At 33.2% G+C, this 27,677-nt stretch overlaps 1 protein-coding gene across 2 annotated transcripts; it reads right to left on the reverse strand.

The window, feature by feature from the left end:
• Window positions 1-910: 910 nt before the first annotated feature.
• On the reverse strand, window positions 911-19,737 carry LOC139515344 (uncharacterized). Of its 2 annotated transcripts, none has more exons than XM_071304913.1 (4): window positions 19,451-19,737; window positions 11,431-11,495; window positions 6,519-9,212; window positions 911-5,891 (listed from the first exon to the last, which is right to left on the reverse strand). In XM_071304913.1, exons 3-4 carry the CDS (start codon window positions 9,157-9,159, stop codon window positions 2,359-2,361), a joined length of 6,174 nt encoding a protein of 2,057 aa, XP_071161014.1. In that variant the 5' UTR covers window positions 9,160-9,212; window positions 11,431-11,495; window positions 19,451-19,737; the 3' UTR covers window positions 911-2,358. The 2 variants fall into 2 exon arrangements, with proteins under 2 accessions (XP_071161014.1, XP_071161018.1); XM_071304917.1 differs by having other exon boundaries at window positions 19,441-19,525.
• Window positions 19,738-27,677: the final 7,940 nt, after the last annotated feature.

Consider the following 27,677-nt stretch of genomic DNA (forward strand, 5'->3'; position numbering starts at 1 on the left):
CAGCACTGTCTTTTAAGTCTTATTGGAAAAGGGTCTTCATAGTTCATATCATCATAAACTGCTTGGAGGGTACTCAAAATATAATTTAGAAAAATTCAAAAGTCTGACTTAAAAGTATGAAGGCATTCTAAGAGTGTGATCACTGCATGTTAATAATTTTTTTGAGGTGGAAGCAAATAAAAACAAATGTGAAAAATAAAGATGAAGGAAAAAAGCCAAGTGATTACTTAAACTTGATGCTGACTCTTTCATCCTAATAAAAATGCTTTAACAGATTTCCAATGTTTGTCAAAGGACTGACCAACTTATAAAACCTGTTTACTCAATTTTACTTTTCATGCCCTAAAGAAGAAAAGAAGAAGTCAGGCATACTTTGTTACTTTTCAAATTTAAATATGCAATAATTAAACATTTATATAAATTATTAAAATATCGACTTTTGTAAAAATCATATAAAAATAAAACTTGAACAAAAAATAACAATCTTCAATGCTTCAATAAACAAGTGGGTACTATATCTAACAACCAGTGTTTGTTAAACTTTTTAAACTTTTGTTCAATGTAACAATAAACATGCATCTACCCCTAATCATTGATAACTAAAAGAAGAAATAGATGACAATTATGACAGTTGGCTTTATATTATATATCAAAACATGAAACAGGAAACAGGAATGAAAAAGACAAACTCGAACTAAACTGGTGTCTAGAAGTCAACACACTTTGCTTAAATTTAGAAAGGGTTTTGCTATAAATATTCAATAGATATACCAAGATGTGGTGTGAGTGTCAATGAGACAACTCTCCATCCAAATAACATGGTTATGTTGATACAGCATTTTCCTTAACATAAACTCTTGAAAACTTGTCCGATTAGGCACTGACTTCTAGAGATATAAAATATCTGGGCTTCTTTTTTTTATTTTATGAGAAATAAATCTTCATATCCAATTGCAAATAACAACAAAAATTCATATGCCTGTATATGTAGGCTATAAATAGGCCTATAGTTCACATATTAATTTCAAATAATAATTCTTGATAAAGTTTACCAAAAAAAAAAAATACTGGTTTTTATCACTAAAAATTGGGAAGACACAAAAAGGGGATACAAACAATTTTATCTTTCCATACTCTTTCCTTAAAAAAAGAAAAAGATATGAACAAAAAACCATGATTTTTTTTGTTGCCACTTGGGTTCCTTTAAACCATTAAAATTAATGGTTTGGGTTTCAATAATATAAATAATAAGGCCAATATGTCAGTCATATTGTTTTTTTGGTTTTTTTTGTGATTTAGTATTCGGAAAATATGGTTTTGGTTCTGGTATTATATATACTGGATTACTAATACTTGCTCTATCAAATTTAAAATGTTTAACCAGTTTTTTATCATTTCTGAGGGACATTTTGATACAAATTTGATACAAAATGTCAGGGTAAAAACACTGCTGTTTGGAGAATTGTTTTTGAAGATATCTTTGTGAAAACATTTTGGTCAGCGTTCAAACCTTACACACGAACCTTTATTTAAAACCTAAATAATAACTTCTTTTTTTCAACATTTACTAATAAATATTAATTAGCAAAATGGCCTAACTTGTATTTCTTCACCAAAAAAAGATTCAAATTTGATAATAAGCATTATACCCCTCCTTCTGTTAAATTAACAAACAAAAAATCAAATAACCAAAGTAAATAATTTTGGCAATATTTCAACTTTTGTTAAACAAACAGTTGCTTGACAATACTCTAACTAACCATGCTAAACATAGTAGCACCACATCTTAAATATGCTAACATTTAAATATTTGTTTAATCATTAAGATAAGATCAAGTTTTGATATTTTTCAAAATGAAGCTTGATAAAAAATATATACTAATACTTAAATAGTTATTGTCAGCTCTTTAAATTCATTTCATTAACAATATATAAACAACAGTAGACATAACTGTCATAATAGACATATCTATTTATATTTTTTTAAATTTCATTTTAAAGCATAAAGCTTAAAATAAAGTATCTAAATAGGAGGGTAAGAAAGAACATCCAGTATTCAGGAAATATAAAAACAAAAGATTGCATTATATCCAATAAAAATTTAAATGTCAAGATAAGCTATTTTTTTTTTTTATTTTCTTTAAAAAAATACATGAACAGTTATCGTTAAAAATCCTTATGTTTTTATGAAAAAGTGAGATACCAGCTTTTCGTACCACATGAGTTACATATATGAATGATCATACTGAAACTAGTAAAAATATTAATGATACTTATTTGAGAATTGCTTCTGTAACATAAATTGTAACAAAAAATAAATAAATGCAGTCTCTTAATATACATGCTACAGACACATTTTCATTCATAAAATCTATGATTCATCATATTATATAACATAGGGTGTCTGTAAGCTTCCTGATTTTCACCTGTGGCAGCGGCTGTGCCTGGACGTGGTACAAAGTCTCTTTCCTGAACCACGCTTGCACCTGATGGATGTGATAATTTAGCTGAGGCAGCGGCTGCCGCAGCATATTGCTTATCTAAACTATATGGACTGTTCTGAAAATAACCCCTTGTGTATTCACGGTCAAACACAGAATGTTGTCCGGGCACACCTGGTGGTAAGAATGGACTATTTGTAGCATCAGGAATATGCTGGGCATGATATACAGGATCCCGTGAGTACATGTATTTGTCAAGATGAAATGATGAGTTCAACATGTTACTACTAAACATACTAGATGCAGTTGTCTGAGGTAGTGCCCTGAAGTCTGTGATGCCTGTAGATGATTGACGGTATCGTTCATCAAATGTTTTTTGAGATGTATGTGCAGCAGCAGCTCGGTTATACTCAGTGAGAGTTGAAGCCCCAGGATATGTATGCCCACTAAAGTAACTACCAATGTCAAATCTGTCCATTGGGAAAGTGTCATGTGCAAGTTCTGGCCTCTGTGCTTGTGGAAGACCAGGAAAGACATTTCTATCTGCCACTGCACGTCGAGACTGCTCAAACATAAATTCACGTCCAGGAAGATAGTTGTCCTTTCCAAATATTGAAGCTGATGGAGCTGCTGTTGGCCTATCGATTGTGCGTCCTAAATATGGACTTTGACTCCAATGAGCTGGTCTAACCTCCTGACTAGCCCAAGTGTTGTGAAAGGGATTTCTAGCCATAGTTGCCATAGCAGCAGTGGAGCTACTAAACATATCTTCACGAGGTGGCACAGTTGTTGGTCTTCGAAGTAATGATGCATTATTATGTTGAGCTAAGGCATTGTCTGCCATTCTATGCAAATTTTGTAATGCATTCGGGTCACCCTGTGATAGAAAAGGAGTACTCATTCTTTGCCTCTGTAAAATTGCATCATTTTCTGAAAATCGCATGAAAGTTGAAGGAGTTGATACTGAAGGGAATGGACTTTCTGCTGAATGAATAATTGGTGCTTCTCGTGTAGTTGGAGGCATAAATGTGTTCATAGAGCTAATACTTTCATAAACATTGTCAGGTATTCTATCAGATGATCTTGATACATTTTCACTTCTACTACTGTAATGATCCTCAGTTTGACGGTCAATGGACAATATTTCCATTCTTTTATTCGACATGTCGCTACCCTGACTATTTTCTCTGTCATTACTATTTGTACTAAGGTTCAAAGGTGGTGCATTTGCACTGAGATTCAAAGGTGGCAAGTCTTTCTGAGGTGAACTTGGAATCTCAATTGGCTCTGATGTTGGTTCATTTTGAGAATTCATCCTTTCAATTCGATCATCCTCTGAGCGGCTAGCCGAATCAAACTGTTGAAGGTACTGTCCTAGATATTCTTTGTCAACTTCTGGCATAGTTGATTCCGATTGAGAGCCATAATCAGGATTTGCATTTGATTGTGGTTCAGGTTGTTGTATTGGTTCCATGATAGGAGATTGAGTATTAGGCAAATTTTCAGCTTCCAAATTAGAATATGGAAGACTGGCTTCCCTTTCATTTCGCTTTTCTTCTACTGAAACTTCTCTAGATGGTGTAGCTGTGTAGCTTCCAGATAGTGCCTCAACAGAATCTCCTTCTCTCCTATTTTCAAATCCTGTTTGGCTAAGAGTACTTGGCCCATAATCTATTGTTTGGACAGATTTAGGAGGAGATGACTCAAAGTCCCTTGGTGTATGTGCAGGAACACTATGAATATGTTCTGTAATATTTGATTTGGGTGGAGTTGACTCAAAGTCCCGACCAGGTGTGTCCATCTCATCTGGTCCTGATTCAATATCTCCCTCATCACTGTCAACAACAGGTGGAGGTCTAGGAGCAGGAGGTGGTTTTAAATCATCTTCAAAATCTGTGTCAATACCACTACTCATTTTGTCTGATTCTTGTTCACCTTGCTTTTCAACTACGACACTTTCATTTTCAATTTGAGGTTCTTTCTTTTCTTCAGTTTTTTCTTCAATCTTTGCTTCAATGTTCACCTCAATCTTTTCTTCAATCTTTGCCTCAGTCTTAACTTCAGTCTTTGTTTCTATTTCTTCCTCCTCCTCATCCTCATCATCATCCTCCTTTTCTGATTGCTTGTTCTCCAAATTTGAAACAAGATGTGCGTTTTCCTTTAAGTTTTCATCTCCTATATATTCTCTAGTATCATCATCATCTTCATCAGGATTTGGCGTACTTAATAGAGGAACATCTACAGTGTCATCATCATCTTCATTCTCCCTTGGAATAGTTTCATCTCCCTCTTTTTCAGAATCATTTTCATCATGATTACTTTCATCATCTTTTGTTTCATCCTTTTTCTTGTCTTCTTTTTCAGACTCAGAAGGTGGTCTTACTTTTCTTGGTCTTCCTGCTTTCTTCTTAATTTTGTTAATGGGTGATTTTACTACAGCTTTTTTACTCTTTTCATCCAAAATTACACTTTTAGGTTTCCTCCCTCTTTTCTTTGGAATCTTTTCTACTTTTTTACGACCTCGCCTTCCTTTTGGTGTGACTTCACTCTTTTCATCCTCTTCCTCCTTTTTCTCCTCCACAGCTTTTTCAACTTTCAATTTTGATTTTTTTGGTCCCCTCTTTCTTTTCACAACAGCATTTTCCTCTTTTTCTTCCTTTTTTATATTATCCTCCTTTGCATCCACAGTTTCAAAGCTAAGATCAGTTTCAGGTTCTGCATAATTTATTTTCTTCTTTTTCCCTCGCCTCACAACTTTCGGTTTGGTAGTTACTATTTTTTCAATACTGTCCTTATTGTCAGGATATTCTGTATCAGTTGGTTCATCTTCATTTTCAATTTTAGCTTCTACTTTCACTTTTTTGTCTACTTTCACTTTATTTTCTACTTTCACTTTATTATCTACTTTCTCATTTGATTTATTTAAATGATTAATAGGTCTCTGAACAGGTAATGGTAATGGGACCATTACAGATTCATCACCAAATTCATCGTCAGATTTAAATTCATAGAGATCAACCACTTTATTTGCTACAAGAGAATCAGACTTTGCATCGTCATTAGTTTTATTACCAGTAGAAGTGTCAGCACTGTTTGATTTATCAATAACTGAATCATCTGGAGTTTCAATATCCTCACTTTTTGCTACTGCATTCACGATTGCAGTTATTAAGTCTAAGCTTGAGTCTAAAGAATTAACAGTGATGTCATTCTCTGATTTTACAACTACATCACCAGAAGCAGATTTTTCTTTTCGCTTTTCCCTTTTTTTGAAAACAATGTTATGAATTTTTTGCAAGTGATAACGGAGAGAACTTTTCTGTCGACATTTGAAATCACACATATTACAGGACACTGGTTTTTCATTTGTGTGCTGCCGAAGATGGACTCTCAGATTGTCTGCATGTCTAAATGCTTTACCACAATATGAACAACCATACTTTCTCTCTCCTGTTAAAATATAGAAATAAATGGTTAACACAGATTTATGTCTCAACTACTTGTATCAATACTGAATTAATAACATCTCAAATTGTCAATATCAGACATGTATTATACATGTATATTTCATTTCAAACATGTCTTTCTTTGGTGGGGTTTGTGTAGCTCAAGTCTCAGTCTTTGGTTTTCTATGTTGTCAATTGTATACTATTGTTTGTCTTTTGGTTGTCATTCATTTTTTGTCATGCATGGCTTTTCTTCTTTTTTCTGACAATGAGTTTGAAAATCTCTTTTGCTATCTTTTGCCACTCTTTTATTGTATATTATTTGCTAGTTGTGTTTTTTACTGATGTTTTCGTTCAGTTGTGGATTGTAATGATTCAAAGAAGGTCAGTACCAACATTAATACAAATGTATGTAACTTCATCATTTTAATTTTGAAATATATTTACTGAGCCTTTTGCGATCTTAACTTATTAATGACTTCATGGTTCAGCTAACAAGCAAGCTAACCAAAGATTCTACCTTTATCTATACACTCAATGCATTTTGCTGTAACATAATCTGAATTATATACAAAATGCATTTGTTATATATATATATATATAACCAACCAGATGACTAATAGTACATTACCTGAATGTGTTACTAAATGACGATCTAGATGACTTCTTTTGAAAAATGAAAAGTCACATCCAGAATGAGCACAAATAAATTTCTTTTCTGCTTGATGATGAAAATCTTGCAAATGATTTTTGAGTAGTTTATGTGACCGAAATGATTTTTCACAATCCTCAACAGTACATTTGAAAGGTGTTCCTGTTTTATGAACTACACAATGACCGGATAATGCACCTGAAGTCCGAAACTCTTTATGGCACTGTTTACACTTGAAAGGTTTGTCAATACTATGCCATTTTAAATGCCTTCTCATATTATCTTCCGAGTGAAACATTTTTTCACAATCCTCGTAAGTACATTTGAATTGCTTTATTCTTGAACTATGAATGTTAACAAGGTGTTTCTTTAAGTTTGCTTTGTAGTTAGATTTGTACGAACACTGTGGACAAGAAAACTTTTTCGGACCATCAGGATCGTGTTTTAGGATATGAGATTTTAAAGATGATTCATATTTGAACTCCTTTTCACAATGAGGACACTTAAATGGAACTGGACCCTGACAACTTTCCATGTGTTGTTCTAGTGTTATTTCAGCACAGTGTACATATCTACTACACTTTCGACATAGTTTATGATCCATACGTTCCTTGTGTTCTCGGTGCATATGGTCTTTTAATTCATCATCAGACTCACAGTAAAAGCTACATCGTAAGCACATAAAAATATTGTGAGAATGAAGATGCTTTGCCAACATTGCTCTTTTGTGTGCAGTATAGTCACAATGTTGACAATTGTACACACTATCTGTTTTTGATCTCTTTTTTGAAGAACTTTGGTTTTCAATAGATTTATTTTCTGAACTAACACTATCATTAAGGTTTTCTTTATCTTCACTTTGATTTAAATTTTCCTTTGATACATCATCACATTCCATATTGCTCTCATTTATTGTTTCTGAATATACACATGTTTTGTCTTCATCCTTACATTCAACATGAGATTCTTCATCTTTCTTTGTTTCATCAGCTGTTTCCAATTCTGTATTCTCATCTTGTCCATCCATTACCAATTTTGCTTGATAAACAAAGCATTTTTTCAAATGTCTTGTATTAGCTGCCTTTCCAACTGATACTTTCTTACAATAAGTGCAGACAATCTCCTCTAATGGTTTCATTTTCCTTTTTTCTTTTTTCTCTCCTTTCTCAGTGTCTATTGGTTTTTCACTTTTTCCTTCATTATCAGCTTGATTCTTACTATTAGGTTTTTCACTGTTATTTTCAATATCATTTTCATTTTCAGTTTTTGTATCATCTTTATTGTTATCATTCACATTATCAGCCTTTTCAGATTTAACTTCTATCTTATCAGACTTGATTTCAGCACTATCACTTTTTTCTTGGTTTTCAACTGGTTTTTTCTTTCTTATTTTCTTCTTTTTTACTTTCACAACAGTACTTTCTTTCAATTCACTAGGCTTCTCCATTGTCAAAGATTCACCCTTCACCATTTCAACACTTTCATTTTTATCAGTAGTATCATCTATTGATGGTTTTATTTCACTCTGACATGAGGGTTTTATTTCACTCTGTGAAAGCTTTGCTTTCTTTTTGATCGCTTTTGGTTTTAAAATGATATCTTCTTTAATCAAAGACTTATTCTTACGAGATTTCACAACCTTTTTACATTTATTATTATCAGTTGATTCATTTGTGACAGATTCTACATGTTCTATATCTTTGTCATTCTTTTCAATTACAAAATCATCATCTTTAATATTCATGAATTCATTTTCATCAAAGTTGAGTTTGCGCTTCTTTGGGGTAGAACAACGTGGGGATTTTGAACGTGACCTTTTTTTCTTGCCAGAACTATCTCCTTCTTCCTTTGATGGGTCATGTTCTTCATCACTTTGATATTTACGATTTTTAACAGGAGTCCGTTTTGAGGAGCGAGGAGAAACACTGAGACTGTCAGATGTGTTAAAACTACTAGACTTTTCTGATTCTTCTTTATGTAATTCATCAGCATCAGTGTCTTCTGTCATATTGGATTTTTGTTTTGATTTTGTTGATCTTGATCTATTTTTAGATTTTGGAGAAACTTTTTCTTTACTTCCCAAATCAACAACACAATTATTATGGACATCTTTACTATCTTTACTCTTATTGTTTTTCTTGTCGGACATTTTCCTCTTTTTTACATCTTTTACAGTGGTTGTTTTCTTTGTCTTTGAAGGTGGTTCTAGTTTTCTTTTTTCTCCTTCTGGTTCACATTTTTCAATATCATTAATGTCTTCATTGTGATGTACATTATTCTCTACAACTTTCTTTGATTTTTTAGGTGGAGTCTTTTTCTTTACACTAATTTCTACGTTATCATCTTCCATTTTTTCATGATTCTCATCTTTATCATTTTTATTTTCCTCCATTTTTTCATTGTCCAATTCAGGTTCTTCATCATCAATATTATTTTCCTGAACTCCAGAGTCATTGTCCTCGATCATTTCTTCCTCCTTGTCAGAAGAGTTCGCCATAGTTTCTTCTTCAACTTGTACTGACAAAGCTGACAATTTAGAAATGCCTTCATCAAGAGTAACTAGTCCAGGCTCTCTTGACCTAGCTTTGTCAATCCTCTTTGGTTCCTTGTAAGTCCTCATCCTGATTTAAGTCTTAACAACTCAAATTTACCTAGCCCATACTATCTTTTGCCCTGTAATGAAAAAGAAAATTCATTGTGATGTAATATGATTGAAATTTATTTTTAAATAAGCATTCTGTGAGTATTGCATAGCAATTCATAGTCCCTCATCGGTTAAAAATTCATTGTATTGGAACAAAATTTTAACTTGATCTATAACCATGATAACTTGTTATGGTGTAAACTATATAACAGATATCAAGTCAAAATCTTCAAGCATGACAAAAAAAAGTGTTGAAAACTGATAATTTAAGTGATTTTTCTAAGTCAAAGGAACATAAGTTTGAACAAAATCATAAAACCAGAACAAAATTCGAACTTGATCTGTAACTTGTCATGATAAAGCAATATGCGGTCATTGTTCCCCCCAGATATTTCATTTAGCAATCTGGTAAACAGGGAAATTACAACATTCATAACACAATCATAAAACAAATTCAGATAGCATCACATGAGGATAAAAGGCCCTAGGGACATAAGGGAGAACACATTATGCCAAAATTCAAATCAATATCTTCGATGACGAAAAAAAGTGCAAAAAACTTATTATTTAAGTGAATTTTCTAAGTCAAAGGATCATATCTCTGTACAAAATCATCAGAACGGAACAAAACTCGATTTTGATCTGTAACTTGTGGTGATAAACCAATACACTTATTATAAAATTAATACCTTCAAGGATGACAAAAAAAATGTGGCAAACTGATTATTTTAGTGAATTTTCTAAGTTAGAGGCCCAAATTTCGAGATAAAACAAAACACAGATTATCAAATCAATACTTCAAGCATGAGTCAAAAAAAGTGTGGAAAACTGATTTGTCAGACTGACGGTGCAAACCTTAAGTAAAGTCCCCTTTGACTTTGTAGCTAGATAAATAGCATAAATGGGAAGTAAAACTGGACATTGCATTGTGTTAAGCATTAGAATTGGTTTAACTACACTTAAAGACAAAGGTAGATAACTCAAATATCAAATATCAAATAATTAACAATGCCATCATCAATATTTTTTAGAACATGGATACACAACATTTTTTATATATGAGAATGTAATTCGTTGAGTCTGGAAAAGTCTGGAAAATTGACAAGTATCAAGTCAGCCCCAATAATAAGTGTTGTGAATAAGTTTCAAAACATTTGGTTGAAGGAAACTTAAGTTAGAGAAAGGAAATGTAAAATTCAGCAATTTTTCCATTTGTAAAAGGGCATTAATATAGATTAGAAAGTGACACCCCCAATATTTAAACTCTATCTGTATTTTGTTGTTATAAGAGTTGTGTATAAGTTTCATAACATTTGGTTGAGGCATACTAAGGTTTATTAGAGAACAGAAACCTAGTATTCAGCAATTTTTCCATTTGTTAAGGGGCATAACACCTGAACACTAGAATGGTAATTAGTAATCAAAAGTACCAGGATTATAATTTAGTACGCCAGACGCGCGTTTCGTCTACATAAGACTCATCAGTGACGCTCATATCAAAATCTCTATTAAGCCAATCAAGTAAAAAGTTGAAGAGCATTGAGGATCCAAAATTCCAAAAAGTTGTGCCAAATACAGCTAAGGTAATCTATGCCTGGGATAAAAGTGATGCTACCCAAGCTGAAACTTGATCTGAGATTTGTGATAACAAGAATTGTGTATAAGTATACTATCATAAAATTATGGATGAGGCAAACTAAAGTTAGAAAACAGAAACAAAATTTCAGATTTTTTTTCCATTTGCAAAGAGGCATAACTCTAGAATGGTGCAAGTGATGCTACCAAATTCAAACTAGATCTGTGTTTGTTGAAAACGAGTATTGTGTATAAATTTCTGAGACATAACATTTGGTTAAGACAAACTACAGTAAAAGAACAGAAAGCAATTTTGGGACTTACCTACGAAGGAACATACAGGTGGACAGAGGTAAAACTTATTGCTCCTTCCACTATGACTAGGGGCATAAAAGAAAAAGAATTAACCTTGAATGCTGCATCAACTTAAAAATAATGAATCTGTGAAGAACAGTTTTTAATGCTCAAAATCCCCACCAATCATAAGATCGTGTTATAGAACTCATCCTTATATCATCAATATCTTGTCAAATATACGTTAAATTGTCCTAAATACAATGTAGGATGCATGCACTGTAATGGATTTTAATCAAGTTCCCAATAAGGTAGTACCATAAACACAGATTAATTATTATACCAGAGGGAAGAACCATTTTTAATGAACTCTCTTACCTCTTGTACTTTCTCTTTCAAGGGGAAGAACTCACAACTGAACATCCTCTTTTCACGTAATTCATCTGAAAATAATAAAAATTGTTATAGGCCAATGTAATCTATTAACCTTTGAGAGCAAATTCACATGTCCAAATATTAGTGATCAATACAAAGTATAAATTTAATCCATGCTACAAATGTATATACTGGTAGTACATTTTGTGTACATTGTGTGTATATATATATATATAGTGAAGCCCAAGTGGTCGTGTGGTCTAGCAGGACGGCTACAGTGCAGGCGATTTTCTGTCACGAAATCGCAGTAGCATGGGTTCGAATCCTGGCGAGGGAAGAACAAATTTGCGAAAGTAAATTTACAGATCTAACATTGTGGGGTTGATGTTTAGACGAGTTATATATATATATTTTGTTGTAATTTTTCATTCATTGTAATTGGTCACATTGAATAGCAATAAAGCACCATGAATACAATATTATGTATCTTATTATACCTGCATCATACATTAAAACCTGTTTCCAAGTTTCCATTCTCAATTTTTTTTATTTATTATGTGTTGTCTCATGTGCATCCTCCAATATTCCTCTCCAAAAATTCTACATTTTTTCCATGAGGCCTATATATATATAAGTGTGGTTCTTTGAGGAAAAATGGGGTCAGAATATCAGCTTTTTTCATTTTTTTTACTTACGGGTTTGTAAAAATCAAAGTTCATCATTTTCTTTATGATTGGAAAGAAAAAAAAATTCTAGGGTCTAGGGGTTTTAATACGTTGGGTGTGGTAACTGTAACCACACATATTTTTATCTGATGTACAATGTATATATTGCATTTATGCCAAGGATGGTATGAGCTTCACCATTGTTGTTAATTAAATAATTATATCATCTTGCGACAAAAAAGGGTTGTTCAGAATATTTTGGGCACCATTATTTCCCCCATGTCATCATTTTGATGTTACATGTATCTGTAATTGTAATAAAATTCACATCAATAGAGTAGTACAGGTAAAGTATGTCATCTGAAATCAAGCATGTGCTAACAATCAAATGTACAGAGTCATTTATTTAGGGCTTCCAATTTCCTTTAATCATTAAACAATTATAGACTTCAACGATTGTGATTGATTAATTGGTTTTTAACCCACTTTCAACACTATTGTTCAATAATGTGATGGTTTTCATTGGTGGAGGAAGCGGGAGTGCTCAGGGAAAACAACAGTCCGTTTTTAAGAAAACATATAATCCTAGTTATAAATTAAGATTGGACTTCAACTGTTGTGTAAATAAATTATTACTTTATTGAATATTATCTAATTTATAAAACAAAACCAATGTGGTTTCTTCAAAGTGCCACTTCTGGTTTCAATGTAAACATACCACAATTTTCTGTTATCAGTGCTAGCTTTTAAAGTAAAGAAAGCATAAAACTTTGCTCAGTGCTTGGAGCACAAAAATGGGGATCCACTAAAAAATATGCTGAAACTAACATGATGCTGGCAATTTATTTCAAATACCACTTTGGAGATGTCAATACTCCTAACAAAAGGTCACTATTATCATATGTTTGGTTGTAAAATAACCTACATGTGACGTTTTTAGTTAAGTTTGTTGCATTCTCATTTCTGGTAAGAATTTGTTGATTTACAGCCATAGTGAATACTTCTAATGGAAATTCAGATAAAAAAAAATGTGAATTAAATGATTGAAAATCACAAAATGGGATTGATCAAAATCTGTTTTTCAGAAATGAAAAAAGAATTCTGGGATCCAAAGGTGTAAAGTAGACTGCATCAGTAGACCACTGGAACCACACATATATTTTTGTACATGGCCCTGGCCCAATCTAGAAAAAAACAGGTGCTCTGCAAGGTGCAGCTTTATAGGACCGCAGCGGTTGAACCCTGAACAGTTGGGGCAAGTATGGACACAAGCTTGATACAGTTCTGAATTTGGATTGTGATCAAATTCTTGACATAATATGAGTTTCTAACACAAAACAAATGTAAAGATCTTACAAATCTATTATGCAATATTGTGCAATTAAAGATTTCTTCTTCAAACTTTTCAAAAATTTGGAATACGAAAAATTTGAAGAAAAAAATTTGAAAACTACTACCACCCCCCTTTTTTGCAACAAGTCCAACACCTGACATTTCTTTATACATTATTTACAAGTAGTGTAAGGGAGGTAAATCTGAAAACATACCAAACATTGTATGTTAACTGTTTTTGAATTACCTCCCTTACACTGCTTTTAAATTGTCTTAATTGTCCATTGACCAGAAAAACAAAAAAGTTTCCCCTCTTTTTTTGCCCCCAATTCCAAAACATTTTGAGCCATAACCCCCCAAAGTCATTACTAACCATCCCTACATGGTATGGAAAGTTATGGTATAATTTCGGAGAGATTCATACACTTAAACACAACTTATTGTTTGAAACTACAAAAATGCTTATTTTGGGCCCCTTTTTGGCCCTTAATTCCTGAACTATTGGGACCATTACCCCCAAAATCAATCTCAACTTTCCTTTAATGGTATTGAACCTTCTGGTAAAAATTTATAGAGATGCATTTACTAAATCTTAAGTTATTGTATGGAAAACCTAGTTTTCCCCTTTTTTTCCTCTTATTTTTTCTTTTTTAGCCCCCAATTCCAACACATTTTGAGCCATATCCCCAGAGCCATAACTAACCATCCCTTTATGGTATGGAAACTTGAGGTACTATTTCAGAGAGATTTAACACTTAAACACAAGTTATTGTTTGAAAACTACAAATTGCTTATTTTAGCCCCGTTTGGCCCCTATTTCCTAAACTATTGGGTCCTTAACCCCTTAAATCAATCCCAACCTTCCTTAAGTGGTATTAAACCATCTGATAACCAGGTGCTCCACAGGGCGCAGCTTTATACGACCGCAGAGGTTGAACCCTGAACAGTTGGGGCAAGTATGGACACAATATTCAAGTTTGATACAGCTCTGAATTTAGGTTGTGATCAAATTCTTGACATGAATTTGGAATTTGAGAAATTTGGAGAAAAAAAATTAAAACTACTACCACCCCCTTTTTTGCAATAAGTCCAAAACCTGACATTTCTTTATACATTATTTACAAGTAGTGTAAGGGAGGTGAATCCAAACATACCAAACAGTGTTTGCTAACTGTTTTTGAATTACCTCCCTTACACTGGTTTAAATTGTCTTAATTGTCCATTGACCAGAAAAACCTAGTTTCCCCCTTTTTTTGCCCCTAATTCCAATATATTTTGAGCCATAACCCCCCAAAGTCATAACTAACCATCCCTAAATAGTATGGAGACTTGTGGTATAATTTCAGAGAGATTCATCCACTTTAACAAAAGTTATTGTTTGAAAACTACAAAAAAAAATATTTTGAGCCCCCTTTTTGGCCCCTTATTCCTAAACTATTAGGACCATAACCCACAAAATCAATCCCAATCTTCCTTTAGTGGTATTAAACCTTCTGTTAAAAATTTATAGAGATCCATTTACTAAATCTTAAGTGATTGTCTGGAAACTAAATGTGTCTTCGGATACCATTATACGACGCAAAAACTTTTTGCGGTCATATAAAAATTAAAAGAGATCCATTCATTAAAACTAAAATTATTGTCAGGAAACTAAATGTGTCTTCGGATGATGAGGAAATGATACCATTATACAATTTTGTGGTCTAATAAAAACAGTTGCTTAAACAACTTCCTGTCATTGCCTGTTTGTATCAACTGTTGTCAAAACAAAGAACATGTACATCACTCAAATAGCTGAGGAGGGAAGAGGTGAGACAGAAAACATTTTAAAATAAGAACAAATATTTTAATGACAATAAATGTTGAAGCACAATTATTTTTTTAATTAAATAATGGGGAATGTGTCCATAAGACACAGATGATGCCTTCGCTTGCATATCATATAAAGTTATAAAGGGACATAACTGAAGAACACTAAAAGTGACGATACCTAAATTTGTACTTGATCTTATAATTAGTTTTGGGGTAATAAGGCCAAATAAAAAGGTTACATCCTTTTAAACAATAGGGTTGGTAGGTCGGCAATTATTTTTATTTTTTCTAAATTAAAATTTGGATTTGGAGTATTATATACGCTCTAACCGAAAGTTGGCCCTTTACATGTGTTTGCTCGTAAAATAAACAGTCATATGCATGTTCCTTTTTTAATTAATTTTGTTTCTTGAATTTCTTGCATTTTAGTCATGACAGATACTTCTTGTAGAAATTGAGATGACAGAAATCTGGGAATTTAATTATTTAAATTCACAATTCTCAAAATTTGAATGTTTGAAAATTTATTTTTTAGAAATGAACAAGAATGTGTCCCAAGTACATGGATGCCAAAATTGCACTATCCATTTCTATGTTCAGTGGACCGTGAAATTGGGATAAAAACTCTAATTTGGCAGTAAGATTAAAAAGATCATGTCAGGGAACATGAGTACTAAGTTTCAAGTTGATTGGTCTTCATCAAAATCTACCTTGACCAAAAACTTTAACCTGAAGTTGGACGAACAGACAGACGAACGAACGGACGAACAGACCAGAAAACATAATGCCCCTCTACATTTCTCTACTATCGTAGGTGGGGCATAAAAAAACAGTTCAAGGGTCGGGGTTTAAACTAGGGACGGTCAGATTACTGGAACCACACATATATTTTATTTGGCCTAAGTATTGTTTAATAAAACTTGGTTGGTGCAAACTTAATTCAGAGATTGAAATCAGTATTTTTTTCATTTGTAAATGGGTATAACTCTAGAACAGTTGAAGAGACGCCCAACCTCACCCCCAAATTTGTTTATACTTAATCTGTTTTTTTTTGTGGTAATAAGCATTGGGTATAAGTTTCATAGTATTTGGTTAAAGCTTCCTAAAGTTAGTGAAAGGAAACTAAAAATTCAACATTTTTTTCTTTTGTAAAGGGGCATCAGGGATTGAAGTTCTGGCACTGGTAGCCCACAGATTTAATTTTGTAGCCAATATACATAGTTATATTCCAGAAAAGCAGAAACTTTAGGAGCCCACACCAAATTTAATGGGACCATTGGTGAGTGGGCCCCTGGTAATTTAAAACCCTGGGCATAACTCTAGAACGGTCAAAGTAATGCCACTGAAATTGATCTGTGTTTTGAGGTAATAAGACCAAATAAAAATAATTATATATGTGTGGTTCCAGTTACATACTTTTAATAATCAGGGTCAGTAGGTCAGCATTTTTTTAATTTATTTTTATTTTGGATTGTCAAAATCCAGAAAAAAATCATGCGTTTACCTAAATTATTTCCGGTTATATACATGCCTCTACCGGATGTCTGCCATTTTACATGTGTTTGGATTGAAAATAAACAATTATGTTATGTTTTTTCGTTAATTTTGTTGCATTCTGACATGAATTCTTGCATTTAAGCCATACCAGATGCTTCTGATGAAGTAAAGAAATCTATTAATTTAATTATTTTTAATTCACAATCCTCAAAATTTAATCGTTTGAACATTTATTTTTCAGAAATGAAAACAAGTATTCTAGGGTTGGGGGTTTAAACTAGGGTCAGTCGGGTAACTGGAACCACACATTTATTTTAAATTAGGCCTTAGCATTGTGTTTCAGTTTTCAAAAAATTTGGATGAGGCAAACTGAAGTTAGAGAACGGAAATTCACTTTGGGACATACCTACCGACCTAGTCGAACAAAGGTAACACTGAATGCAACCTCTATAGATAAACAATTGCAAGCTCAGAGTTAAGTTTATCCTGTCATAAAAAATATGTGTAGTTTCAGAACTTATTCAGGTTGCAATAAATGTTGATGATGTGCAGGGATCTCCATGGATGAAAATTGAACGATGGAGGAACTTTCACCATCATAAACCGTATCTACGCTGTACAGCGTAATGTGATCGAAAGTGTTTCATCCCTCCACATAAGGATAGGTGAACATGCTAATTCATTGCTTATTTAAATTATATTTATTTGAATTCTCATTATAAATACTATATTAAAGTATATATATATTTTCAATAATTGTCGTTTGTAACCCTTCAGAGACCAAGCCCTCATGCCCCCTCCCTTTCCCTTAGTCGAGAATGACCAATAGCTATCACGAAGGTCCCAATGTAGTTTTCTTGCTATTTTTGGTAATTGTTATGCGGGTTAAAATTCATGTGGAGCTTATTTTTCATGGACATTGTCAAATTCAGAATTCATGAACCCATTACCGGTATGGCTGGTTTGCAGCAACGACAAAACGAGTCGTACGGGTTATGTAAAAGGTTAAAAAGATTTGTAAAGCGAACGTTGTCAAATGAAAAGGTTTTTAATGACTTTATCTAGCAAATCGATGATATGCAACATGCATCTTTCAAGTCGGAATAGAAACCGGAAACGCGGATGTATCAATTTGATTGTAAACTACGAAATGAATTCGGAATTACGATACGATATTTATTTACAGGAAATATTAAAAGTTTTTACTTTTTAACTTTTAAAATAATTCTATATTCTCGTTACAATACAGCAGTACTTGAGTTATTTGCGATGAAATAATAATTACTGTTTTACGTCTTATTTTGTACTTCTTAAAAAGGGGGATGCTGATTGCGTAAGTCAAAATAAAAGCACGTGTTCTACTTGTTAAACTTTGTAACTGGACTATTAATTTATTTATTTAATCTGAATTATCATAAGCATTTGTGGAAACTTAATTAAATAATTCGACAAATGAATCGTCTATCTTTAGATAATATTCTCCTGTCTGCTTTCTTGATCTACCTGTACAAGCTCAGGTACAAGTGATTAGCGATCTTAATCCGGATATCCCTCAGGCGTTAGAACTGGATTATACTATAAAGAAAGCCTGAAGGTAATGCAATAACATGCATTTGATTATAATTGCTAAAAAAATGGCGTCAGGCTATAAAAACGATCACAGTTTTGAACGATGGCGCAAGTCATTTAACGATGGCGCAAGACATTTTAACGATGGCGCAAGTCATTTGACGATGGCGCAAGACATTTGAACGATGGCGGGGCACCATCGTTAAACAGGCCATAGAGATCCCTGGATGTGTATGACTGATGTTCAATGGACCTTATCACTTTTTCAGACTCTATGACACTAGACCTGATATTTGTCAACACTTGAACTATTAATATGATTAATGTCTTGCAAAAAAATTCACATTTGCACTGATGAATGACACTTCTCTTTGATGTCAAAAATATTATTACAGGAAAATGTGTGATTGCAATTAATAAGGCTCTTCACAATTAGTTCGGCCATATCGGAAAGTGGGCAGATTTTCATAATGGAGGTAAAAACGGTGTGAAATTAAGGGAACACATCAACAGAGCAGTTGCTTAGAAACATGCATAGGATTTCCAATACTTTCATACTATTTCCACCTCTTTCAAAATAATCGTCCCCTATCCAATATGGCCAAACTAACCGTGAAGAACCTTATTGTGGACAAATACAAAATAACTATGGCGATCAAGAACATTATTTCCTACTAGATATCTTTTATCAGATTCTTTAAAAATATAACATCAAATTGAAACTTTAAAAAAAATACAGAAAATTTGTATTCTTAACATTATAACAATGAAATTAATGTGTTGAAATTTCTTTTAGAATGTGAAAATGCCTGTGAACATCAACACCAAAATATTAGTACCCCGAATGTCATGAATTTACGAGGTTTGCTCGCAAGTAATCATAAACGATGATGGCACATTTGGATAAACATGTCTTGCGACTGTTAAATACATTATTGCATGAAATTCATCTATACAGCAACAAGCAGCACTAGCTGGACTTGGCTTGTGAAAACCGACATCCGATAACCCAAATAAACAAGGGTAATTATACATGCATTTCCATCAACACTCTTAATCTGCATTCGGTAAGACCTTATTGTTGACATAAATGGTGTCTTTTGAAATATATGTGACGTGTTTGATTGAGATAATTTACTTGCAATCACCTATATTGAAGCCAATTTCACTTTTTCATAGCATATCTTCTTCTTTTTGCTAAATATAGCAAATTGATTCTAGACAGCGGTAAATAAAATTCTTTAATTTGATTGGATAAAGTTATCGTCGGGATGTGTGTATTACAAATTCATTGGGAACAACATCAAAGAAACTGTCACGAATATGAACCAATACATAAACAAATAAACAAATATACAAATATACAACAGAAATATCTGTCATTGATCAGTGTATTGTGACCAATATGCTGTGTTGTGTGTTTTTTGTTATCCGTAACAATTTACATAGACAGTAAGAGTTATCTCCCATTGATTAATACCTTAGTGTCGGGTTTGGGTAAATCATCGGTATATACCTATAAATCTATAATACTTACGAGGTCCAATTTGTCAGCCGTCATCGGGTAAAAATGCCAAATCAAAGAATTCAACTTTATTAAATATTAATAACTAATATAGGACAATGCTGTGATTAAAGAATACTCCATTCGAGGTCCTTTTGTTTTCCAAATAATTAATATTACCTATAAATTATAATTGATCAGTTTCAGTTCGACGGGTTCGACTGCTTTCAAAATCTTTCTGTTTGAACCCGTCGACCTGGAACTTATCAATTATTGGTAACATTATTTTTTTGGAAAACAAAAGGGCCTGGAATGGAGTATTTTTCAATCAACAGCATTGTCTAATCAATAAAATGCAAATATGTCTCAAAATTAACAGATTTAAGCAAATATCTAGATCGGTTGTGCACTGCGATTTTACAATCCAAGGTGTATATATAACATGAATCTAGAAAGTCTTATAGGGTTTCTAAAGAGACTACTAAACTGAGCAATCATCCGTAATTTTATTATATGCCGGCATTGATTATGCACAGCACTTCTTCAAGTTTTGACAAAGCTTAACTACTTTTGAATGACAATCACACAATACTGTCAAATTACATATCAGAAGAAACATATAAGACAAATTTGTGCGATATTAACATAAAGTAAACCCAGCCGCCCTTTCGTAGTTGATTATGTAAAGAATCACTGAAGCATGACTGGAGCCCCCTTTTTTAGGTCCGTCACTGGGACCCCCTTATGAAAAGTTCTGGATCCGCCACTGTCAACTGATTTTTGGAAAACGTGTGCATGCGACGTATACATGCCCTATTCAACTTTCAACATATTCAGCAATTGTAAGATTTTATGGATGTATAATAAGAGATCGATGTAGGATAAAAAAAACTTAAATCAAATAGTTTTGGGGTGGGGGGGGGGGGGGTCAACATTGCTGCAAGTTTTGTTAATCCAAAATCGATTTTACATATATCCCAATCAATTTTTCCCAAATTAAGTTAAGAGGGGGGTCAGTGAAAAAACTATGAATTAAGTTTTCTTATCCTACATTGAACTTTTGATGTCGTCCCTAACGATGTCTGAACTTTATTTCAATAACAACAAACACAATGAAAGCATTTAGCCGTGATCTTTCTCTGAAACTGGAAAAATAAATTTCTAAGATTGGATTGTAGATCATCTTCACAGTGTTTTGCTGGTCACCGTGAAGTTGATTTGGTGAAAATCGTCATTCAACTCTGGGACCAACATAAATAATGAAATAAATAGTCCCAGCTGAAGGTCAATAATTCGACTGACGATTTCGGTCATTGTTCTTTTACTGGTTTTTGTTAATCTTATTTCTTTTTCATAATTCAGTATAGTCCCACTCCATAATAGCAAATAAAGGGAGACGGATTTATATAAGTTTTTCTTGTTTCCGAATCCCAGTATTTCTATTGTATAATTGTATTTTGTGCACTTTCGAAAAATGAAATATTGTTTAAAACGTAATTACAGACTTACTGTACGACTCATATAAAGTGTCGAGACGTGTGTGAGCTTTTCTGGGAAGCACTTCTCATCCATAGCCAAATTAAGTCAAACTTGATCTTACTAAGCATGTTCTTGGTCTGTATAATCATTAACGTATTAAGTTTGGGAAATTCATCCGATGGCCCGGCCGATGGCTAAAAATAGAACATAAGCGTAAAAAGCAAGTTTTGGTTTTTATCTAATTATATTGAAAAGTATTGAGTAACAAAATTTATCAAAAAAAGGTAAGCCAGTCCCATAATCAAATGTCTAAATCAAAAGCTAAAGACATCAAATACGAATGGATACAATTTAACTGTCATATTCCTGACTTGGTACTAGCATTTCTATGTAGAAAAATGGTAGATTAAATCTGGTTTAGTTTAAAGTTAAACATATTTATTCATAGTAGATTGGGAAACAAGTTTTGCAACTTATATTAATCCCTTTCCAATTTGCGGGTGCGAGTGCTGCCATGTAGCGGCATTAACCTGCTCTTTTTCGAAATCTACAAGGGTGTCTTTAACGTGCAAGAGATATGGCTCTCTGGTTTTATATTTAGCGATTGCTAAACCTCTCACTTGTATGACAGTTGCATAAAATTCCACTATATTGACAACGTTGTGTGAATAAAACAAACTGGCATAATACTAGTAGCTAAAAACTGTAAAAAAAAGGGGGGGGGGTACAGCAGTCACCATTGTGTTAAAATCTTAATCTCTATGAAACAAAAAAAAATATGGCAACAAAGAAAAAACAAAAAGGTATATAAATGTTGATTTTAGTCTGATGCTTGATTTTTTTTATTATTAATTGTTTTTAATTGGCTTTTAACTATATCTTTCAACTTGCGAGTATATAGTGTTGAGAAACGACAATTGTCCGTCGGAAGGGAACGATAAATGGTTTGCCCGTGTTAAGAGTGACTGAGCAATATCTCTTAAACGTAAAATACACCAATGCAGATTTTGAAAAAGAGCAGGCTTATGCAGCTACAAAGTAGCACTCGAACCATCAAAGTGGAAAGGGATTGATATAAGTTGTAATAACGTGTTTCCCAATCCACTACAAATAAATATTTTTTTAACTTTCTAGCCTTTAAAGTAACTGCACTGCGAGTACTCTCAAATCGGCGTACTTTCGTGTTAATTTCACCTGTTGATACGATTTGTAATGTATTTTTGTTGTTTAAAGTTTACTTATTTAGTGTTTCATCTCGTCTCAATATTTCTATTTATATATAACACATTTGAACAACAAGTTTGTTTATTTTGTGAAAAATATTTCTGCACTCTATATGTCAGTACTCCTTACAACAAAATTATTTTTATTTACCTGTCAGTGTATGTTATTTTATTCTATGGCATATTTTTCAAGGTCATAGTTGTCTTTCTGATTTTGTTGTTCATCACACCCCCTTTTTTGAAATTTATTTTGTATTCACTGCAACATTGTGTCAAAAATCAAGCTTTTTCGTTCAGTGTATGTTTACTTGTTTTTTTGTTAATATGCCTTTTGATTGAGTTAAGAAACTTCAATTGATATTTTATAGTTGTGATGTTTATACACCATAATTTCAGGTAACGGTGGAGGTTGGCGTTTGCTTAAACGTTTCAAGCCGCTGCGTTTGTTTGCATCTGTCCTAAGTCAGGAACCTGTTCTTCATTAAGAGATTAGTGTCGTTTATTGCTGTGGTTGTTAAGTTTTTCTCGTTCCTCTTTTATATATACAACTCGTCTAACCATCAACCCAACAATATAAGATCTGTAGATTTGCTTTCGCATATTTTTTGTTCTTCCCTCACCGGGTTTCGAACCCATGCTACTGAGATATCGTGACACCTAATCGCCTGCACTGTAGCCGACCTGGGCTTCACAATAATAAAGCTTTTGGCGGCTGTGTGTTACTTTTCTTCGTCAGTTTTAATCTAGCGTCGTACTACAGTACATGATATATAAGGCATGGAGATGTTATTGTTACAGATCAGCTCAAGAATCCTACAAATTAATGCAAGATATATATATATGTATATGTACATGCATGTATATAGATAAGACCGTTGGTTTTCCGGTTTGAATGGTTTTATACAATAGTCATTTTTTTGGCCCTTTATAGCTTAAATTGCTGTTCGGTGTGAGCCGTGTTCTGCGTAAAAGACCGTACAACAAATGGTAATAAGATTGTCGAATGGATGGTCTAGACACAGAACAAGCAGTGTTGTCTCTATGTTCTTAAAGCATGAGTTCGAGCCCCGTCGAGGGAAAAGAGATCAGCAGGACAAGATTTACAAGTAAGTCGAGGCAAAATCTTCGAAATCTTTATTGAAGAAAATCAAATGAGCATTAGGTAAAAATACAAATTAGACAAAAACAAATTAAATATGATAAGACTACTTTCAGTCATATTGGCTCAATTTCGTCAAGTTCAGTAAAAAAAAAAGATCAATCGCTGATGTATTATTGGCTTGCAAGTCAATAGTTCAACACATTTGAATTTGTAGTCATGCAACCTTTAATTTAATCTCAAATTGATGTGTTGCGCGTGTTTTCAGCATGTAGATTGGTCATTAAAAAAAGGCGTCAACATTGAAAAGTGAAACAAGGAAGACACCAGGAATAACAATCATCTTGGACTGACTCGGGTCGACCCACACATTATCATTGTAATACATGTAAAATGATGATATACAGATATTTTTAATCTCAGTATCACATAAAATCAAAAAAACATAAACATCTTTATTTTATACGATCGATATTTCCCCACAAATAGGAGTGGGGCTATGCTCCCTACTCCCTAAAAGTCCGTCTCTCACGATTGCACATGTTTTCTGTTTATTCTATATCTATGGTTATAATGGGCTGTATGACCGTCGAGAGTCTACGAGGGTAGATTGGATATAAGAAGTCCTTTACTTAAATACACGCACCCTCGAATGCTGGTCTATATTTTAGCGAGTCCATGCATTATTGCTTGTTTCTATTTGACTTCATTTTACTGTAATATGATGTTATAAATCAAATTTGAGAGTTAATGAGGATCAGTTCGATGAACATGGATTTTACAGTGAGGTCCCATTTAAAGGAAATTTACCAGTTTATTTTTTAATTTCATATATTTATTTATTTTAACTATAAAAAATATATAAAGAAACTTTAAATGAGAAAAAAAAAAACAATCAGGAAGATAATACTCTACAAATAAATCAACATGTCTTCCATTTTGCTAATTATTTTAAAAACTATGAAGGTTAGATAGGAACTTTAATTGCAAAAATGATCCAAAAGGCAAGATCTTTAAAAACAAAGTTGATTTTTCTGATTTGTTGTTCAAGTTTTCTCTGCATATGAGACAGTGCCCTCAAATGCTAATTTTTACCGCTGTTTTAAGTTTTCCCTGTTATCTTTAACTTATACATAGCAAAAATGATCAACAATACAAGATCTTAATCAAAACAAGTCCTATTTCCGGCGAAAACGACAGTTGAAGCCGTAGAGGAGTTAGTGCTAAAAAACAACAAGTTTTAACATTTTGTTTAGCGTTATTTTCTTGTTTATTTTGAAAAATTTTGATAGATAAATCGATCAGTGACAAACATGATTGTCAATTGTTTTTCTTATAGGAGTTATTGCCCTCAAATGACGAATATTTTTTTTGTGTGTTTGGGCAAAAACTATTGAAGATAGATAGAAACAGGAAGCTCAGCTGTAACAACATTAAAAAAAGACATTTTGGTCATAATTTATATTTAAGTCTACAATCACAGGCGTATACCTTAATATGTTATAATAAGTAATACAGAATTTTTTTTCTGAGACAATTGCCTGTGGATATCCCTTATTACAGGTGCATATAGACCTGAGTGAGAGACACAGGCTCTTTATGTCTTCTAGTTTTCTGTCAGTTAGTGTTTCTCTCGGCTGATTATTATAGTATATCGCCTCTACCACAGGCTCTCTCCTGGCCAAATGAATTCTACTTGGTACATGATTGTCGAACCTTCGACTTTTGTCGAAAAAGCGAGACATAGCGATCCTACATTCCATCGTCGGCGGCGGCGTTCACAAAATATTCACTCTGTGGTTAAAGTTTTAAAAGTTCTAATAACTTTCTTATGCCTCGTTCACACGGACATTTAATTCGAATTGAATTCGAATTCGCTAATCACGTTCACATACTCTTCTTTTTTAAATCGAGTTGATTCGAATTGGCTCATTCAAATTATCTAATTCGCATTAGAAATACACTTTTGTGATTACGAATTCAAAGTTAACGTCGTTTGGACAGTAAAGCGAATTCGACGCGCAATGTAATTCGAATTAGAGTTGACGTTAGGACGTAAAACGTTTCGAATGCGAATTAAATTAATTCGAATTTGTTAATCCGAATCGAATTCGAATTACGTGTGAACTCAGCATTAAACTACCCGAATTTCTTCCAAACTTATGCAGTATATAAACGATCACAGGAATTAAGATAGATCTTAATTATTTAATGTAAATCAGATCGGAGAAATACTCTACGGGAAAAGTCTTCATGACTTCCTATACACAAGGTGATAGGATGTGCCGCTTGCATAGGTCACATTTCCTAGCTTGAAAATATCAAAGGTTCTTGGGACAGGACAAAATTGTTTTGCCCTCCCCCTTTTTTTAAAACTCAGTTATTTTTTCATTTTCTATTAATTTCAATTATTTTCGAAGATTAAGAAAAAAATGTAAGTAGTTACAAATACCCGTTGTATTTTTTTATTTACTATCAATTCAAATTTTACTATCCAGAGCAGTCAATAATTTACTCTATATAATACATATGTTACCGCTGTGGATAGTTAACTTGGAAATTGAAAAAAAAACGGATTTAGAAAAAAAAAAGAAAAAAAAAAAGAAAAAGGTGAGTGCCAAAAAAAATTTCTCCTGTCTCCACGGTACCTTTTTTCTCACATAATGCAGCTGTATAATCTGAGATCACTAAATTAGATGTTGCAACACGTGTGGATAGTATATATCCCACCAGAGACATATATACACAGATGCAGACATATGTGTATATATATGTCTCTGATCCCACATATCCAACCAGATACATACATATAAATCTCTCAGGTCCCCGTGACCTCATTGCCAAAAACGCCACGGCACCCCTCCGATATGATCACAGGGGCGGATCCAGCCATTTTAAAAAGGGGGGGGGTTCCTAACCCAGGACAAAGGGGGGTTCCAACTATATGTCCCCATTCAAATGCATTGATCGTCCAAAAAAAAGGGGGTTCCAACCCCCGGAACCCCCCCCCCCCCGCCCCCTCTGGATCCGCGCCTGGATCATGAGAAGTCTCAGCTATTAATCAATTTGAAACTGAGTGAAGTTCCTCGTAGGGAAGTCCGGCCAAGTAGTCACATTTTGCTTTGCCAATATAGACCAATATACAATCACATTATCAAAAATAAATCATCATGATTTTTGATTTTAGAAATGTTTGTACATATAAGTGTCTCATAAGTCTACATAAGGCTGGACATTTGGTCTTTTTATTTTGTGTTGTTTATGAAATTGTGTATATATATGTTTGATCAAATATGTGACACTATAATAAAATAAATCATTATTATTATTATTATTATTATCATGATGAAACTAAAAAAAGGGGCAGGGCCGTAACTAGCCCGTTTAAATACTGAGGCAAAATACATTCGCCGAGCGTAACGAGGCGAAAAAATTTTGGCGAGGGGTTTTGGGGCCGCTGAGAAAAATAACGCAAAATCGTGCATTCTGAGCGTTTCCCGGACTCTTTCTTACATAGAAACGCAAATCATTTTTAGCTATTTTTTCGACAATATTCTGGTCTCAAAGCAAAAACATAGATTCATTGTTATTTAAGACTTTAAAGTTTTAGGGAAATTCAAAACATTAAAAGACCGATATGTAGGATAAAGCAACAATCGTAATTCTCATAATCATTAATACCGGATCTGTCTGTCTTGTATTGTGCTGACTTGAGATTTTTTATAACTAGATTTAAATATAGTGGCAAAAATTAGTGCAGTAATATACGTTAAATACTAGTACTGCTCAAATCGACACTAGGGACCATATTGACCTTGTTTTACGGTATTTATGATTCTTTCATTATTGAAGACCCTCCAGCAACTATCAAGATGAAGAACAGGAATAAAAACTTTGGCCATTGATCATTTGTATTTTTTTCTATACATTGACATTGTGTGCGATTAGCTCCCGTGCACGTGTACTTCATATTCCTTTATTTTCTGTTAAATAGTCTGAACACGACTTAATGGAAATTTAACCCTTGAATGTTAAAGGTCATATGGCAATACATTGATGTTTTTTTCAAC

Source organism: Mytilus edulis, chromosome 1, assembly GCF_963676685.1.
Source record: "Mytilus edulis chromosome 1, xbMytEdul2.2, whole genome shotgun sequence".
Taxonomy (NCBI): domain Eukaryota; kingdom Metazoa; phylum Mollusca; class Bivalvia; order Mytilida; family Mytilidae; genus Mytilus; species Mytilus edulis.